The sequence below is a fragment of the Xyrauchen texanus genome, chromosome 33 (assembly GCF_025860055.1).
Source record: "Xyrauchen texanus isolate HMW12.3.18 chromosome 33, RBS_HiC_50CHRs, whole genome shotgun sequence".
NCBI lineage: Eukaryota > Metazoa > Chordata > Actinopteri > Cypriniformes > Catostomidae > Xyrauchen > Xyrauchen texanus.
The window spans coordinates 3,568,942-3,587,330 of NC_068308.1; the positions used below are offsets into that span (position 1 = coordinate 3,568,942).

General features: G+C 38.1%; 2 protein-coding genes across 3 annotated transcripts in view; one reads left to right on the top strand and one right to left on the bottom strand.

Moving 5' to 3' along the window:
* The first annotated feature begins 563 nt into the window (after positions 1-563).
* On the top strand, positions 564-6,814 carry LOC127626501 (myosin regulatory light chain 2, skeletal muscle-like). The gene is made up of 6 exons (XM_052102312.1): positions 564-618; positions 1,208-1,303; positions 3,223-3,403; positions 3,520-3,598; positions 6,107-6,155; positions 6,243-6,814. The coding sequence occupies exons 1-6, from the start codon at positions 616-618 to the stop codon at positions 6,345-6,347; spliced, it is 513 nt and encodes a 170-aa protein (XP_051958272.1). The 5' UTR covers positions 564-615; the 3' UTR covers positions 6,348-6,814.
* A 4,240-nt stretch (positions 6,815-11,054) lies between these two features.
* The window catches only part of LOC127626497 (transforming growth factor beta-1-induced transcript 1 protein-like), a 36,162-nt gene continuing 28,827 nt past the window's right edge, over positions 11,055-18,389 (bottom strand). For both annotated transcript variants that reach the window (XM_052102306.1, XM_052102307.1), the window contains 4 exons: positions 18,102-18,275; positions 17,556-17,637; positions 14,633-14,781; positions 11,055-12,364 (listed from right to left, as the gene is read on the bottom strand). In XM_052102306.1, coding sequence (XP_051958266.1) covers positions 12,098-12,364; positions 14,633-14,781; positions 17,556-17,637; positions 18,102-18,275 — 672 coding nt within the window. In that variant the 3' untranslated portion in view covers positions 11,055-12,097. The remainder of the gene's footprint in view (positions 12,365-14,632; positions 14,782-17,555; positions 17,638-18,101; positions 18,276-18,389) is intronic.

The following is an 18,389-nucleotide window of genomic DNA, read 5'->3' on the forward strand; positions in this document are numbered from 1 at the left end:
GTGCAACAAGACTTAATTCAAATAAATGTAACTTAATTCCATGGCAAAGTTTTACTTAATTTTATTAAGTTCATTGAATGTGTACTATAGAAATAGGTTTTGAATATTAACTTTGATTGATCCAGTGATATTGTTTATATCTACACAGTGTGTCACGTTGCCCAACGATGCCATTGGATGTTTTGAAATGTTATCTTCTGGAGAACATACAGTATCTACATAACTACAAACATTTGCATAAAGGTACAAATGATAAACACACAAAATAGTTGAATGTAACTTTGAGATGAGAAGAAACAGAGTGCTACCTTCAAGCCCGCAACACTGTTCTTGGCTTTGCCATATTTGTCCACATGGTAAACCAAACTATGGCCAAAATGACTGGACAGAATTCACCTCATTCCAAGTTGTCCAAATCCTATTTTGCCTCAGGAGTGAAAGGTGACACCCCAAGCAAGTCTTCTGACCAGCACTCTCTTTGCCTACCAAACCTAAGGTTCGGGCTAAAGTTAGCACACACAGCCCTGTATATAAGACCAAACATACAAACATGTCAGTCACCTCTGCGTTGTGTACAGTTCTCCTCCTTTGACCAACCCCAATACACCTTGAGAGATGGTAAGTGTTTCTTTGGAGACTTCACTCCAAAAATATAAACTCCACTCTTCTAAGATGATAGATAGATAGATAGATAGATAGATAGATAGATAGATAGATAGATAGATAGATACAACGGTTATCAGTGGATGGACAGATGGATAGATGGATAGATGATGTCAGATACATAGATTGCTACTATGCTTACTAACATGCCACTATGTTCATAGATAGAAATTTGACAAGGGAAGGAAGTTGAGGTGTACTAGACATGTTTCCTTGAGAGCATCTAGAGAGTATCAGTTTCCCAACATCTAACCAACAAACCACAAATCCATAAAACACCAAATGTTTTATTTCCTTCTTTGGTTACCTGTAATTTGCAAACGTATAAATGGATTTTCTTTGGAAAAACTGGTTGAAATTGTATTTGATGATGTTTATATAACTGTGGAATTCTGAGTAGCACAATATTAAATTCTGTGTTTTATTATTATTATTTTTAAGGTAATTTATTAAGCTCAGTAAACGCCTCCATACAGTAATTCGCCTCATTTTTGACTGTTGTTATTGGAGTGTGTTTATTCCATGTTTATGTGTTTGTCTCTAGGCACCCAAGAAAGCCAAGAGGAGGCAGCAGGCGGAGGGCGGCAGCTCCAACGTGTTCTCCATGTTTGAGCAGAGCCAAATCCAAGAGTACAAAGAGGTTTGCTGCTTTCACATTCTACATCACTTTAAACACATTTGATTACATTTCTGGAACATTTAGGAAAATGTCACTTTTTGCTTTTGGTAATGTAAATTCAGTACATTTACATTTATTCGTTTAGCAGACACTTTTTTTTAAAAGAAGCAAAAATCTGTGTTACATGTAGTGAGGCAGTTAAAATGGAACTGAATGGGGCCAATTTTTGGAGGGTTTAAAGGCATTTACAGTAATTCTTCTGTTAAAACTCATGGATTATTTGAGCTGTGAAGTTGCTACTAAATTACGGGGATTACAGGGTTTATAACGTTACGTCATAATCGCAACGCATTTGTGGAATTGGATATAACTTTACACAGAAAATCATTAATACATATTTTGTTTGATCTATACTTTTGAAACAGCGAGTATTTTAAAGTTTATGGATTGACCCCATTCACTTCCATTGTAAGTGCCTCACTGTTACACAGATTTTTCCTTTTTTAAAGAAATGGAGGGACAAGTTGACAAGTTGTTTGTAGTAATCAACATTATGCCACAAATACTGTGGATTGAGCTTAACTTATATTGAATATTCCTTTAAGGAATGGCCAACTTTGTCTGTGCTGGCTGTGCACTTTATTTACTTTGCAATTCAAATTTGCCTCAATATACATTTTGAAATGCCAAATGACGGTCATTAAATACCGGGGGATGGATTTCAGTTACCCTTTAATATCAATTAAATGAATAGTCATTAAAGTTTAAGACATGTTAGAGAATTTTGTGATGGTCAAGAATAAAATGTTTATTAGTTATACTAGTGTCATTTAACAATCGTTGGAGCAATTTGTCTAAAAAAGGGTAGATTTTACTATTCTTCATAAAAATTAGAATGAGCATTAAAAACGTAAAAAAACTCAGGTTTCAGTATGTTTTCAGAGAACGCAACTGGAATACTCAACAAAGTTATATTAAACCAGTGATAGCAGGTAGTCTACAGTTATGACCCTTTTCAAATTAACTTGAGAATTATCAAGAAATGAGAAAACTATTTTTGGAAAAATAAAAGGAACTGAGAATTAAATTGACTGACGATTTTCTTGAAAGATGCCAAACACTTTCAACATCTTTTATTGATAATTCAGTAACTCTGTACAACACTGTTGTATTTGTTCACTTTTAGTTCATAATGCATAAAGTAATGTTAATAAATACAATTTAAAAAACGTATTAGTTTATGATGAAATTAACATCAACCAAGATTATTAAGTGCTGTAAATGTATTGTTATTTTTAGTTTATGTTAACTTCTGTAATTAACAAACATTAACAAATACAACCTAATTGTAAAGTGTTACCGATAATTCTGGAATTATCCTACAGAAATGATCATGCAACATATTGTCATTTACACAGCTGTTATAAGTCAAACATAGGGTAGTGGTATGAAGGGGGTCAGAAGGGTTAGTTGGGGGTTGCAAACGTAACCAAACCCCTCTTTAAATATCCCCAAATTCTTGTCGGACATTCTGTGACCATTTAACACCTTAGAAACACAAGTGGCCAGCAGCTGCCAAGACACTTCTGGCTCTCAGATGTCGTCTCCAGATACTTGGGTGTTCTGCAAAAGAACTTGACGTGATGCCAGAAACAAAACTGTGAAATATTAGCTTGTCTTTATTTGCGCAGAGATGTCTTGTGTATCTTTTGGGACTTCCGTTACGATTAACAGTCACTTAAAATACAGTAAGTCACACTTACAGCTGAGAAACATTTAGCGGATGATGAATTATGTGTCTAGTTACCCATTCGTCAATATTACGTTGATGTTCATGACTACATTCTGTACCCCATTCAAATAAGGACGACTGATGTCTTCTCTGCTCATGAAGCAACATGAATTGGCATTAACATTCTTTCTCTTTCTGAAACCAACAGGCTTTCACAATCATTGACCAGAACAGGGATGGTATCATCAGCAAGGACGATCTGAGAGACGTGCTGGCCACCATGGGTCAGCTGAACGTGAAGAATGAGGAGCTGGAAGCCATGATCAAAGAGGCCAGCGGCCCCATCAACTTCACCGTCTTCCTCACCATGTTTGGAGAGAAGCTGAAGGGTGAGTTGAACTTCATTTAATCTTGCAATCACACATATTTCTGATTATATGTAGCATTAACATCATATCAAACATTTTCAATATGAACATTGAAAGATCTCCTCACACTCTTTCAGGTGCTGATCCTGAGGACGTTATCGTAAGTGCGTTCAAAGTCCTGGATCCTGAGGCTACCGGCGCCATCAAAAAGGAATTGTAAGTGTCTTGTGTCCAGTTGCAACAGACCCCTTAAGTTAAGAAAACCCAAAAGTAATCATTGTAAGGTTATTCTGAATGATTAATGAGTTGTATGAAAACACCTCAGGGTCCAGCTAATGCCATCACTAAGTATTTCCCATTTGGTGCTAAAGTATTCCCTTATGTACAGGTTTGCGTTGCAACAACATCTTTATCAAGGTACTTCCCTTAAGCAATGTAAGGGACCATTATAGGTAATTAGTCAATATGAAATGCTTTGTGTTCGTTGAGGAATGAGCTTTAAAGAATGTACTGGATTAGTAATGCAAAACTGTTGAGAAAGTATCGGTTGTTAATTATAATAGGAGTAATCTAGTTTTGTAGGATTGCACTCTGTTATTACAGAAACTATAATTAAATGCTCACTATAAATGCTGAGACATCCCTTGTCTCAGGGGAATGTTTTGGTGACATGATTATAAAACCTATTGCATCTAAAAGTAACATTAAAAGGGGTTTATTAATCAATGATATGCAGTTATAACAACACTTTCATGCAATACCTGCCAAAAAGAGAGCCTTTATACCACACATATTATAAATGCTTAATAACACTTATTCAATAGTAGTAACCTATGAAAATCTATCTTAAAGTGGACACAGATAAAGCATTTATTAAGGAGCTGTCAACATTAGAAACCTACATTATGTACACAACGTTCAGTATGGTTTAATGGTCATCAGGATTTATTAAATTCTATGTGATGTGAATGAGCATGAAGCCCTGAAAGTGTTTTGGTAACTAGGACTAGGTAAAACCATTCTTTTGACATCAATGTGACGAGGAAAGTGACAACACAAGTGAGTCAAGACATTACAGTTATTAATATATAAACACAAAGCGAACTGTAGCAAAATGGCATAATCTCTCCTTTTATTCTAACTATAATAGTATATAATATTTTGCTGCATTGTGAAATAAACCAGGAATTAGGGCATTTTATGTTTTAGATTAATATTAATACATTTATTTATTAAGCATTTATAACATGTAAGTTAAAATGCTCACTCTTTGGCAAGTATTTCATGAAAGTTGCCTTTATTATTTGTGTTGTTATAAAAGCATATCAGGGATTATATATATATATATATATATATATATATATATATATATATATATATATATATATATGCTTTATTAGCCATTAATGCCATTAATTAACCATTAATTAACCCTTTAACAAAAGGAACATTTATGTAAATTGTTACCCATCTAACTTATCTTTTATTGGTTTGATCAATGTTGATTTACATATCGGCCTCCTCATAAAATTCCCTCACAGAATGCCACTTCCTGACAGAACTTTAAAGCGGTCATTAAATGCTATTTTCTATCATTTTATTATCTTCCCTGAGGTCCACTGATAATGTTTGTAATGTTTGTTTGCATGAAAACATTCATAATTTAGTAATTTATGATCATTTTCCACCCTGTCTCTGGCCCTCTGTCTGAAATGCATTTTGGCATAAGCGCCTCCTTAAAATTTCAATGTAAACGCCCACTGTTCTGATTGGCTAACATCAGACTGATGAGAATGAACAACTTCACAACATTATACAACTACATTTCAGGGTTTACACATAACGCACATTCAACATGTTGCCTCTGAATATATTAAACTGTTCACTCAAGAACAACTGTTAACACTCACACCCTGTCTACACCAGACGTGATAGTCATTTAGCTTTAAAAGTAATAGAACACATTATAATCAGTGATGCTATCTACCATGTCCACTGCGACGCGTCACTTTGTGCAGACAGTAAACAGATGTCCCGTTCCATCCTGCACTGCACACGCTGGTGTAACTACAGCCATTAACACAAATAAACGATCAAGAAATTTTGTGTCGACGCGCCCGGTGTAGACAGCCTGAAGCTATTGCGTTGCGTCATGTCAAAAAAAGCTTGAATTATTTAATGACTGTTCACAAGCAATCCATATTTACAGTATGAGGCAAAGAAACATGCAAGAGGCGGTCTTGAATTAATTTTCCCCAAATGACAAAGCGTAGTCGAGGAAGTAGAGAACGAGGCATTTTTGCAGCTTGGTTTCAACAAATGCTTTTATTGCATAGGAGATTAAGTTTTTACAGTATGCTTTTATAGCAGAAATAACTCTTATATGTCAAAATATCAATGAAAATTGTATTTCATTGATATGATGGAGTGGTGGTGGTGTAGTGGTCTAAGCACATAACTGGTAATCTGGTAATCAGAAGGACACTGGTTCGAGCCCCACAGCCACCACCATTGTGTCCTTGAGCAAGGCACTTAACTCCAGGTTGTTCCGGGGGGATTGTCCCTGAAATAAGTGCACTGTAAGTCGCTTTGGATAAAAGCGTCTGCCAAATGCATAAATGTAACTGTAAATATTTCTCATGACATGACCCCTTTAATACATTTCTATGAAACTTTTGGTAATGGGCCATTTTTATTTAATTATTTATTTTAAATATTTTCTAGCCTTCAGGAGCTCCTGAGCACCCAGTGCGACAGGTTTACACCCGAGGAGGTTCGTTTTTTGTTGAATTATTTTAATTTTGTTATTTTATGGACCAAAGAGTTTTTGATCCTCTGATAATTTTTTTTGTTCCTCTAGATGACCAACCTCTGGGCTGCATTCCCTCCAGATGTGGCTGGCAACATAGACTACAAGAACATCTGCTACGTCATCACACACGGAGAGGAGAAAGAGGAGGATTAAAATGACTCTCTCAACCGTCATCCATCTCTCTCTTTCTCATTACCACGTCACCTTCTGCCATTATTGTCGCTCCACGGCACACCTGCATTCTCTGTCTTCCCATTGTCCATCTGCATTTCTTCTCAAAGAAAGACTTAAATGTTAAACTGGAGGACTGTCGCATGGAGTACATTAATCTAAAATAATCAAATCACAGTCGGTCAGTTCTGTATATAAGTATGGGAGATATTAAAAGAGAAGTTACACCTCTATAATAGAGCATCACTTTCTCTCTCCATACCTCCCACACATTTTCTTGCAGAGAAATTTTAAGGAAGGAGGAAAGATGTTGGGAATAGGGAGGAGACACAGTGGAGGATGAGAAAAAGATGTCTTTTTATTTTTTTACTTTTCTTGGCTTGTTTCTCCTCCATTCCGAGGTCCTCATTTCGTTCAGATTTCTTCTTTGCTTTTGATTCATGTCTTTGTCCCAAACCACCTGTAACTCAAAAGTCAAATAAAAATCTTTCGTACTCCTTGTGTCTGTACTTGTCAATGGTAATAAGTAAGTTGTATTTCTATAATACTGGAAATATCTGTTTGTTTTCACATTAATCTCAATGGCATTTGCTCGGCCGGCAGTAGGTAAATTGGGACACCACTCGGAGTGCAACCATTCTTTTGACATTAACGTGACGAGGAAAGTGAAACATGAGTGAGTCAAGACATTACAGTAATAAATGTAAACGCATTGACATAATGCCTCCTTTTAATCTCACTATTATAATCGTAATTACTTTTAATTATATTACATTTTTTTGCTGCATTATGACATAAATCATGAATGAACATGGTACAAGGACGTAACATTGGGCATTTATTTTTTTTTAAATAAAGTATAAATAAGTGTATTTAGTAAGCATTTATAACATGCAAGTTACAGTGCTCACTATTTGCAATTATTGCAAGAAAATTTTCCTTTTTATTAAAGTTGTAAAATCAATGATTTAGAATGCATTTGTAAGTGACTCATAAATCCATAATGAACCTTGTGTGTGTGTGAGAGAGCAAAGCATGTCAATTGTAAATGTTTCATTATATAATAGCATATTACATACCAGTTCCTGATATTTGAAGTCTCTTAAAAGTAAGAAATGTACTTTTTATATGGAATATTTTAATCTAATATAATATGGTACAGTGAACTTGTGGTGCCATCAACCAATCAGTATTTTGATGTTAGACATTTAGTTGCCTACTCGCATAATTTAATGACTATGTGCCACAATATATATTTGAACCCTCCTATTGTGTTCAGAATCTGCAAACAATTTGAGCCGGTGGAATTCAAGCTTATAAATCATTAATAACCTGATGGTTTTCACCTAAAACTATATAGTAAGTCATTAAAAAGTACACACATATAAAAAGATTGACATTTTTGGCATGTTAACTGACAAATATAAAAGTTATTAATTAATGTCTTTTTTTCTTTTTTTAATAATACATTTATAGAAATTCTTTGACATTTCAAAATATATGAATGAATTTCATGTTACTCATGACTGCTCAACACAACTTGGTGGTCAAAAGTTATGAAATCAACATATTATTTTTCAAAGAAACTTCAAAACAGCTGCACAACTCAAATATACAACATTAATACTTCTTTACTATGTTTTTAAGCTACCGGTAAATATTTTCTATTTATATGCATGAACTGCCAAATGTTGATGTGTGTTTGCTTAAGCTGAAAAATATATATTATGTGTATTTTTGACAAAGTCACAAGTGCGGTTCCCGTCCTAAAAATTAGATGGCATTTAAAAAATATGATATATAATATAATCTCTCCCGGGTCAAAAATGACCCAAATGCAATAGGATGGTAAATATTTTAACAAGGAAGGTCTGCTGCATAATTTGTAAATAAAGAAATTTATTATTTTCATTGGTACATTCATAATATACTAAGAGATATAATGATAATAAATGATACAGCACAAGCACTGATCTATAACATATCTTTGGCTTTACAAACAACAAAAGTATTTAAATTGAAATGAAAATGAATATACAGTATAAAAAGATGCTGTAGCAGTGAAAAGCTGGAGTATAAGCAAACGTGTTTAATGAAATGTTTCAGTCTATAAAAAAAGACAAAGAGATATAAAATAGATTGTCTAAATGGTTTGGTTTTGGGTGAGCATGTAGGGGCATTCACACTGACAGTGACCAGAAGTCATTCATTTTCAATGAGAGTTTTGATTTCTAGCGATGTGAGCTATAGAGACCGTTGGTGATGTAGCTGAGTAAGAATGCCTAGTTAGCAACCAAAAGTATAGAGACTCAGTGACATCCAATGATTTAATTACTCTCAATGTAAATGCCCCTTTATCACTGGCACAACCTGACAAGTTTCCAGCAAAAAGTAATTTGTCTATTTACACTGAAAGCAAAATGCTGCATGATACCACACGATCACAGCCAATGCGAACATATTTAATGAGCTGAATTTTGAAACAATGAGATATCACTGTGGGCGGGGCTTTGGTATCAATCCTAAAGGATCCTAATAAAAAATAAAATAAGATCATACTGGATAAACTAAAATGAATACGGGATGTTTTGATTTGGATTTCATTCCTAAAACCCTACTGGAAATTGTGTAATCTTCATCACTAATGCAGCTATTGCAAAGTATTGGATAGCAGTGTACACCGATGAGCCAAAACATCATAACCACTCACAGGTGAAGTGAATAACGTTGATCATCTTCTAACAAGGCCACATGTCGAGGTATGGGTAGATTAGATGGTAAGCAAACTATCAGTTCTAGTTGTCAGTGTGTTGAATGCAGGAGAAATGTGCAGGAGTAAAGACCTGAGTGACTTTGACAAGGGCCAAATTGTTATGGCCAGATGACTGGATCAGAGCATCTCTGAAATGGCAGGGCTTTTGGGGTGCTCCCAGTCAGCAGTGGTGAGTACTTACCGATCGTGGTCCGAGGAAGTACAAGCCACAAACTGGCGACAGGGTGGTGGGCACCCAAGGCTCATCAATGTGCGAGGGCAACGAAGGCTATCCCGTTTGGTTCAAACCGACAGAAGGTCTACTGTGGCACAAGTCACAGAAAATATTTATGATGGTTACGGGAGGAATGTGTCACAACACACAGTAAATCGTACACTGCTGCATATGGGGCTGCGTAGCCGCAGTGCCCATGATGACCCCTGTCCACCGTCAAAAGCGCCTACAATGGCACACTGGACAGTGGAAGAAGGTTGCCTGGTCCACATCACGTGGAAGGCCATATACGTGTGTGCGTTTACCAGGGGAAGCGATGGCACCAGGATGCACTGTGGGAAAACGACAAGCCAATGGAGGGAGTGTGATGCTCTGGGCAATGTTCTGCTGGGAATACCTGAGCCCAGCCATTCATGTGGACATCAATTTGACAAGTGCAACCTACCTAAACATCGTTGCAGACCAGGTACACCCCTTCACGGCAATGATATACCCTGATGGCAGTGGCCTCTTTCTGCAGGATAAAGCACCCTCCCACATTTCACACATTGTTCGGGAATGGTTTGAGGAACATGATGAAGAGTTCAAGGTGTTGCACTGGCCTCCAAACTCCCCAGATCTCAATCCGACTGGGCATCTGTGGGATGTGCTGGACCAACAAGTCAGATCCACGGCAGCTCCACCTCACAACTTACAGGACTTGAAGGATCTGCTGCTAATGTCTTGGTGCCAGATACCACAGGACACCTTCAGGGGTCTTGCAGAGTCGATGCCTTGGTGGGTCGACACTGTTTGGCAGCATGCAGAGCTCCAACAGCATATTAGCATATTAGGTCATAATGTTTTGGCTCATCAGTGTATGTCTTGCTACTGGACAGTTAAAGGAATCTTTAGAAGCTGGGAGCTTTAGAAGTTTTAAAATCCTGAAAGACTCTTTCAATTGATTTTGATGTCCTACAGGAGCATTTTATTCTCCTGTAATTATAACAGTGTCAGTCGTAACTATGTTGATCAAAATGATCTAGTTTTGATCTAATGATCTAATCCTATTAGAACAGTTTTTATTCATAAGGACAGTTGTTCTTAACTGGTGGCTTGTGACCCAAAAACGGTCGCATGTCTGTTCTGATAAGAGTCTTGAGCATCAGGGGGGAAAAACAATGCTAAGTGCAAACAATAAAATGTCATTAATCACATGATCGTGCATACATAGGATAGAAAAATATTAAGGTTAACAACATTTTAGAGGGAGGAGAACACGTTTCCCATACTGCATCTTCAGCCCTTGACATTAAAGGTTCAACCTGGGTATAACGTTACTATACCTACATTTTTGCCAAATTATCTTTACGTGGCTCATTGTACATATCGCTTTCACACTATTGCCATTCACACAAATCACGGGTCAAATGGCAGATTATCATTTCATAAACTAAAATGACCATGTTTTTGAGGATGAGTGTATATCACAAAACCTGTTCATGTTGGCCAGTTTGTTGACCTACTACCAAGTGACATATTTGCATATTGCACCAGTATACCACAGTTTGATCGGTTTGATTGAACAGACTCATCCCTGTTTCTCACACAATGCTATCTTACTGTATGAACTCCACTATAGCAAATTACTTTTAAGACGATACATGTTAATGCATTACATAATCATTTACATCCTTGTTTGTGTGTAATCAAATTGCATGATATCTCAACTGATATACAAATGCAAAAGACCAGGACGAGTCCAGAAGAGCACACGAGTCGATGAGTTGAGCCGAAAGTGTCATAAAAGCACTACAAAATGATGTGAATGCTTCAGCAATTGCGTTTTTCATCTCACATTTGCTTTTTCTGACTCTGTTGGTTCGGTTTACGGTGTAGGGAAGGGAGGTCGGTTTTGTTGATTTAAAACTAGAAAGAGCATTATTCTTACAAACCTCATCATCTTTTTGGGGGAACATTTCATTCGCTTTTAGCACCACACAGAGGCCATTTCACATTGGATCTGCCGTGATATCATGTAATGTAATTTTACAAAAATATCGCCACAGCCACATTATTTTGAGGAGATCAGTCTGTAAAGGCTGTGTGTCCGATCAAACTGTGGTATACTGGTGCAATATGCAAATATGTCACTTGGTAGTAGGTCAACAAACTGGCCAACATGAACAGGTTTTGTGATATACACTCATCCTCAAATACATAAGGACGACGAAAAATGCATTAAATACGGGTTCACTCGCAATAGGGATGAACATGGTTTTGTGCCGTGAATTATTGGCTGTCGAGGGCATTACAATTTCAATGATACTGGGTCTATGCATTTTATACTAATATGAATAATTTTCATTGTTTATCGACTTTTGTACGTTGAACAATTTCAATTTTACTGTGTTGGGTCGCCACTTGATGTCCAATGTAAAATCAGGGTCCTGAAGCAAAACCAGTTGAGACCCACTGCTTTAAAAGATCTAGCTTGTTTTGTGTTATGTTGGAATCCTATATGAAATTTCCCATTAAGATCCTTCAAAATTAGTTGCACATTATGATTCCAAATGGATTTCTTTAGGATTTGTTGACATTCCCTTATCTTTCTATATTCATTCTCCATTAAAGATGTATGCAATGAAATAACATTTGGTAGAACAGCTGATCTTTGCGCTTGCTTCCTCTTACAAACGTTTTAATAAAGCTATATGACCATTGAGCAATCTTCATCATCATTCTCATCATCTCATGTCATTGTTCTCAGCCGAAGAGTTTGATGAAACAGGGGTGGCAGTATGGTTTGCTCTCCTGCTCTTTGAAGCATCCCTTGCTGAGGGGTTTCAGGCAAAAGTGGCACACCAGATGGTGCGGGTGAAACTTGGCGCCCATGGCAGTGACGCAGCGCCCCAGGATGGGCTGCTGGCAAGCCTGGCATACGCTGCCTCTGGACTGGTGGTAGTGGGCTTCACACAAGGGCTGCCCCTCATACTCAAAGAAACTGCCATTTACGAATGGACAATAGCATTCCTGCAATGAAACATATGAAGAACAGAAGTTAGGTTTAGTTGCTATCATTGAGAGTCATACTGTAAATATTTCTTTTTAATTAAGAAATGGTTTGACTGACATAATAATGCTTCCTCAAAAACACTTCAAACATAACTTCTACTGTCAGGCAGCACGATTCTGAAAAATCATAATTGACGATTCTTTCCCTTGATACTGTAATTGCGAATTATTTCAATTGATACAATTTACAATAAACTAGCTAGCCCGTTGTTATCACAAAATAAACCCCTTCAGGGTGAAACCCGCTTCGGCATCGTCCCTTACAAAATGTAGGAACTTTGACATGAAATGTCAAAATGTCAAAATGTCATTTTATGAAAAATGTGGGGATATTATATATAAAAAATGCGGATGGAAACACCAAGATGCGAAATAACGTTTCCAGAATGACCATAAAAACGTAATAAAGAATGTTTTTTATTCAGTAAGAAGATGTGCACATCTACTATGATGGAAACACATTTTCCTAATATATTTCCAGAGAATTTATGTCATGTAACGCAAGCAAACATGAAGTTCATCAGCATGCTCTAAACCGCTAGTAGTTCATTACACATGGAATGGAAACTTGTGAAAATTGTTTTTGTGATATATTTAGATTTTTCACAGATATTAAATTCGCAACTTGAATGTAAATCATATCTATTGATCCATTTGATTGATTTGCTAAACAGTGAATGCTTATCATAAATTATTTTCATCTTCTTCCCATGCCAACATGTTTGAGTGACATCACCTCCTTGTCATAAGTTCTAGATTTCAATGCGAGTTTCCACACTGAAGTCGAGCTTTAAGTGGTAATCTGTTGCACTTTTCCTAATCTGAAGTGGGAAATTCTGCTGGAATGCAGTAGGGATGTGCCAGAAGCCGAATATCTTCTTTGAAAAGGCACGATTAACAACTTCAAAAAGAGTAACGAATTCTCCCGAATAACAGGCCAGGCTCCAGCTTTAAGATGTCAGGTGTGCTAAGTGAAGGTCATGGTGGGCCCAGAGGTAAATGAAGGCTATTGTCTCGTTTTTTATTTTTGTGAGTTATGTCAGTTGGCAATATTGTTAATATCACAAGGATTTTAATGCACTTTATTTTGGCCACTTAAGTTCCTTAAGAGCTCATACTTACATTAATTTCCAGATTCTTCAGAGCTGCACAATAAAACTACATTTTTGATTATTGAACCACAAAAAGCTCAAACTAAATGAAATGAATAGTGTAGATGGTGTGTGTGCACTTCAGAGTTTCATTCGTGTTTACATGCAGGGCTCCTAGATACGCTCAGAGCGGTTTGCTAGCTCTAAATTACTATTACATAGGCTAAAACAAATGTAATCCTCAAAATGATTCAATAATCCACAATAGTATTTCATTATTTTAATAGTAATCAACTGGGTTCAAAAAATTTGTAAAGTTAGTTTTTGCACACCTTATGCATTCAAAGAAAACATGATTTAATAAAAATATAATGCATTTTATGACTGTATTTTTGTATATTTGTGCATATAAATCTAAATGATTAAATATTATTCCTACTTTAAACATTTAACAAGATTTTTTACTTCATGCATTAAACCTTTTGAATCTACTTATCTAGAATGTTAAAATGATGGTGAGTCTGATAAAAATAAAAAAATCAGAGCAATACATAATTATCCAGCTATATATCGAATAGGCTGAAAAATATTGAGATATAGCCCAATTTTTTTAACAATATCGCCCAACCCTACTGTTGAGCCGTTAAGAAGTCTCACTGTTGTTGTTTATTTCTGATTCAAATATAATCTTTTTGTATTATATTTTAAGCTATTTTGTTGTTTGTTTGTTTGACAATATGGATGATAAGGGAGAGCAATCCAAGGTTGCAACACATAATCAGCTTTATTTTGAAAGAAAAAAAGAATTAATTAATTAAATATAATAATAATAAGAAGAAGAATAATAATAAGAAGAAGATGATGAATTATATAAGGCATATTTGTTATATGGAAACTATAAATGGACTAGAGTCACATTCAAAATTGGGTTTTAATTTAGTTTTGATGCACTTCCTGTTTAAGCCCTGCCCACATTCGGTTCTACATGAATACAGATACAGAACATTTTGCCATTGCAACAGATACAGATAATGGCTAAACACCCCTAGAATGCAGCATTACACCTCTATGGAGGGAGTGTTGACAATCACATCACAATCACACTGACTGTACCTCAGAATCCACTCTCACTCACCCTGCACACAAAGCATTGTGGATGCCACAGAGCACTCAGAGCTGAGATGTAGTTCTCCATGATGGGCTGAGAGCAGCCCTGACAACGAGAGGCAAAGAGAGAAAGGAAACACTGCTGACAGTACTGCTGCCCCTCACGATCATGAAAACCTGAAGAAGAAGCACATTGTTTAAAGTCAGGTACTGAGAGCATAAAAGTGTGTAATTGTTGAAAACTTGCTATTGATTGGGGTCAAAATATGGCACTAATAAATACAAATCAAACGAGAAATCAATAAATTAATTACAGTACATAGGGCTGTCAATTTATCATGTTAATTAGAGCAAGTTATTATATATAAAATAATGAATTCAAGAAATGTTTATGCATTTAATCATGTCCCCTGTGCATAAATTACTGTTGCTTGACCTAAGCTATGGAAAAGTCTTCCGGCACACATTATAACAGCCTCTACTATCTCGGTTTTTAAAACTAAACTTAAAACGTATCTATTTTCCTTGGCTTTTAACATTCATTGACCATTTCTCTTTTTATCTTTGTAAGTTTTTTGTTTATTGTTTTTACATGTTGTGGCAGGGCGGAGGGCGGGGCCGGGTAGTGATTATACACACCCGGTCCCTTATCAGGCTAATCAAGCCCCTGAGAGGGATAAAGGCCGACTGCGGAATATAGTGCGGGAGAGAGAGATTGTTTACGGACATATCCGTCATGTGTGTGTGTTTGTATCTTTTTTAGTTTATCATTAAAACTATTATTTATGTCGCCAAGCCGGTTCTCGCCTCCTCCTTTCCATTGAATGCTTTACACATGTCTTGATTGTTGTCTTTTTACTTATTGTGCAGCACTTTTTGGTCAACTTCGGTTGTTTTTAAATGTGCTATATAAATAAACATAGATTGATTGACGTTGTGTCGATGTAGTGACATTAGGGGTCACTATACAAAACGCCACGACGGCTGAACTGTGTTACGTGAACTGCCGATGCAGGTGTAAGCAGGCTACTGCGTGCGTAAGAACAGATGCACTCGGACTGCACGTAGCCTCCCCCAACACGGCGAAAAGGTGAACAAAAGATTCTCCTCCCGGCCCCCCACTGGGGGACAGAGTGGTCTGTTCACCAGCTCCTGAGTTCCAGCAGATGTCTTCTTCCTCGGGTTGCCCATCTCAGGGGCGCTTAGGAGCCCTCTTGGAGGTCTTAGCTGCAGGTCATGAGGCAGGGGGTGTCAACCTCCTGTGGGGGGGCTCTACGCCGTGGCCCAGGGCTCGGCTCGGACTGGGGCGGAGCCGCTTGGGCTTGCGTCGTTGCAGGGGGATGATGTTCCCTCGGTGAACAGACAGGGTACCTACTCTTGTGCCGTGCCGGGGCAAGATGTGTTGTTTCCGCGGAGAATTGCTGGCCGAAATCGCTGACGGTGTCGCCGAAAAGACCGACCTGGGAGATGGCCACGTTCAGGAAATGTGCCTTATCCGCATCCCTCATCTTGTCCACGTTCAGCCACAGGTGGCGCTCCTGGACAACGAGAATGGACATCGTCTGCCCGAGTGCCCACGCCGTGACCTTCGCCGAGCGCAGCTCCTGCAGCATGTCGGGATCAGAACTACCCTTGTGCAGTTCTTTCAGTGCCTTGGCCTGATAGACCTGTAGCAGGGCCATGGAATGCAGGGTGGAGGTGGTCTGACCGGCGACACTGTAGACTTTGGCCGCTAGACATGACATAGTCCTATAGGGAGTGCCGGGCGACTCCGCCAGGTAGCAGCGCTCAGCAGGCACAGGTGTGCTGCGATCACTTTATCCACCTGGGGTATCCTGGCATAACCCTCGGCCGCCCCGCCATCGAGGGTAATGAGAGTGGACAAGCTGAAGGATCAGGTTCGGACAGTGAAAGGTGTCCCCCATGACCTCGTCAGCTTGTCATGCACCTCTGGGAAAAAAGAGACCGTGGGGGCGTGGCCGTGAGCAGCGCACCAACTCCAAGAACCAGTCGTCAAGCCGCAAGTACTCAGGGGCAGGTGGAGGGTTCCAGTCCAGCCTGGCACTCGCAGCTGCCTGGGCAAGCATGGCGGTGTCAGCTCTGCATCAGCCTCGGACTGAGCCGGCACACCTGAAGGCGCTAGCCAGGGGCGTACTCTGCACTAGGTGTGCAGATGGAGAGAAAGCCGCTACAATGAGCAGTATATCCAATAGCAAAACGCTTCTGTAGAGGTGAATTGGAACAGCAGTGGGATTCAGCTTGCTGATACACAACCGCTCGGCTCCGTAGAAAAAATCTGAATAAGAGTGGGCATTCCAGCTCCTTTTATACCCGTATGTCCAGGGGAGTGGCATGCAAATTCCACTCGCCAATTTCATTGGCCTTTTCTCACAGATCTGAGGTGTTTTGGGGCTACCAAGAGCGACCCCTTGTGTCAATACATCGACAAATCTTCGAACTTTAACATTCTAACATTAATGCATCTGAACAGGATTAACATTACCAGTTGTACAACACAACAAAAAGAACAGAACTTGATACAGTGATACACAAATAAGTTTATCAACTCAGTACGACTTATACTTTAAGAGACTTAAAGTATTAAATGTTCTCCATCATTAATACGCTAAAAGGCATTTGCTTAATCAGTGACGAGCGTGATTCTGAGGTTGCATTTTCCCCTCTAACATTACATTTTTACTCCACTGATTGTTAGGTTTAGGTTTGGGGTTTGGGCTGGGGGGTTCAGTTTATAAAATATTAATTATTCTTCACCGTATTACATCCTGTACAGCTGGAAACAACTCGCTTCACAACTCGCTTCTTGTGCCCCTCCATGGACATTTAACCCAGAAAATAGAGCTCATGTGTGCCGATACGCCCAACAACACTTAGCACCTTTTGAGTAAATAAAAGGATATGGCTCTGACATCATCCCCCCATCATCATACCTTCATCTCCAAATGTCCGACTGCATTTCACACAGCTGAAGCATTCTGGATGCCAGTTCTTATCCAGCGCAGTGACCATTTTCTGCAAAGGAAAACAGCACAGACAGGAGTTCTAACAGCACATAATAAAGCTATGATGGTTTTGGGTTACAAGCAAGAAAGAAAACTTCTCATATTAAGCAAGTATTAGCAAAAAACTTTCTCTTTAAAATTAATAAGGAACAATATGTTTTAGTGCTGCCATGAATAGCTGGGGAGATATGACCAATTTTTATAAACTTGGTAGAAACCAATAAAGCTAAAATGAACATGGCCGGCATATATTAGCTTGGCTTTAATGTGGCATTGCATCTTTAAACAGCTGTTTTAATTCAGAGCTGTAAAGGCAATCTAATATGCCAGTTCATGTTTATTATCAAATAAATACATGCATAATTTATGTGTCATTAGCACTGTGGGCCCCTCTCTTCACAGTCATCAAATGTCATAAACAATCATTTTCAATCAGCTGCAGTGAATGAAGACTACACATGAAAGTATACTTACGTTGAGTATGGGCTTGTTGCATTGCGCGCAGTGAGGTGAGTACAGGGTGAAATAATCTGGTTCGCAGTATGGTCGACCGTCTTTCTCAAAGAAATTACGATTGCCGAGCTCACACTCACACTCAGAGCAAACAAAATGCTCTGGATGCCAAACCCGCCCAAGAGCCGTCACGACCTGAGAGAGATGAGAATCAGATCAATTGCTAAAGACGTTCATAATTCTGAAAATACTTTCTATACAATGCAACACAGTGTCCTGGATCCTTTGTTCCATAGAGAATTTATAAAA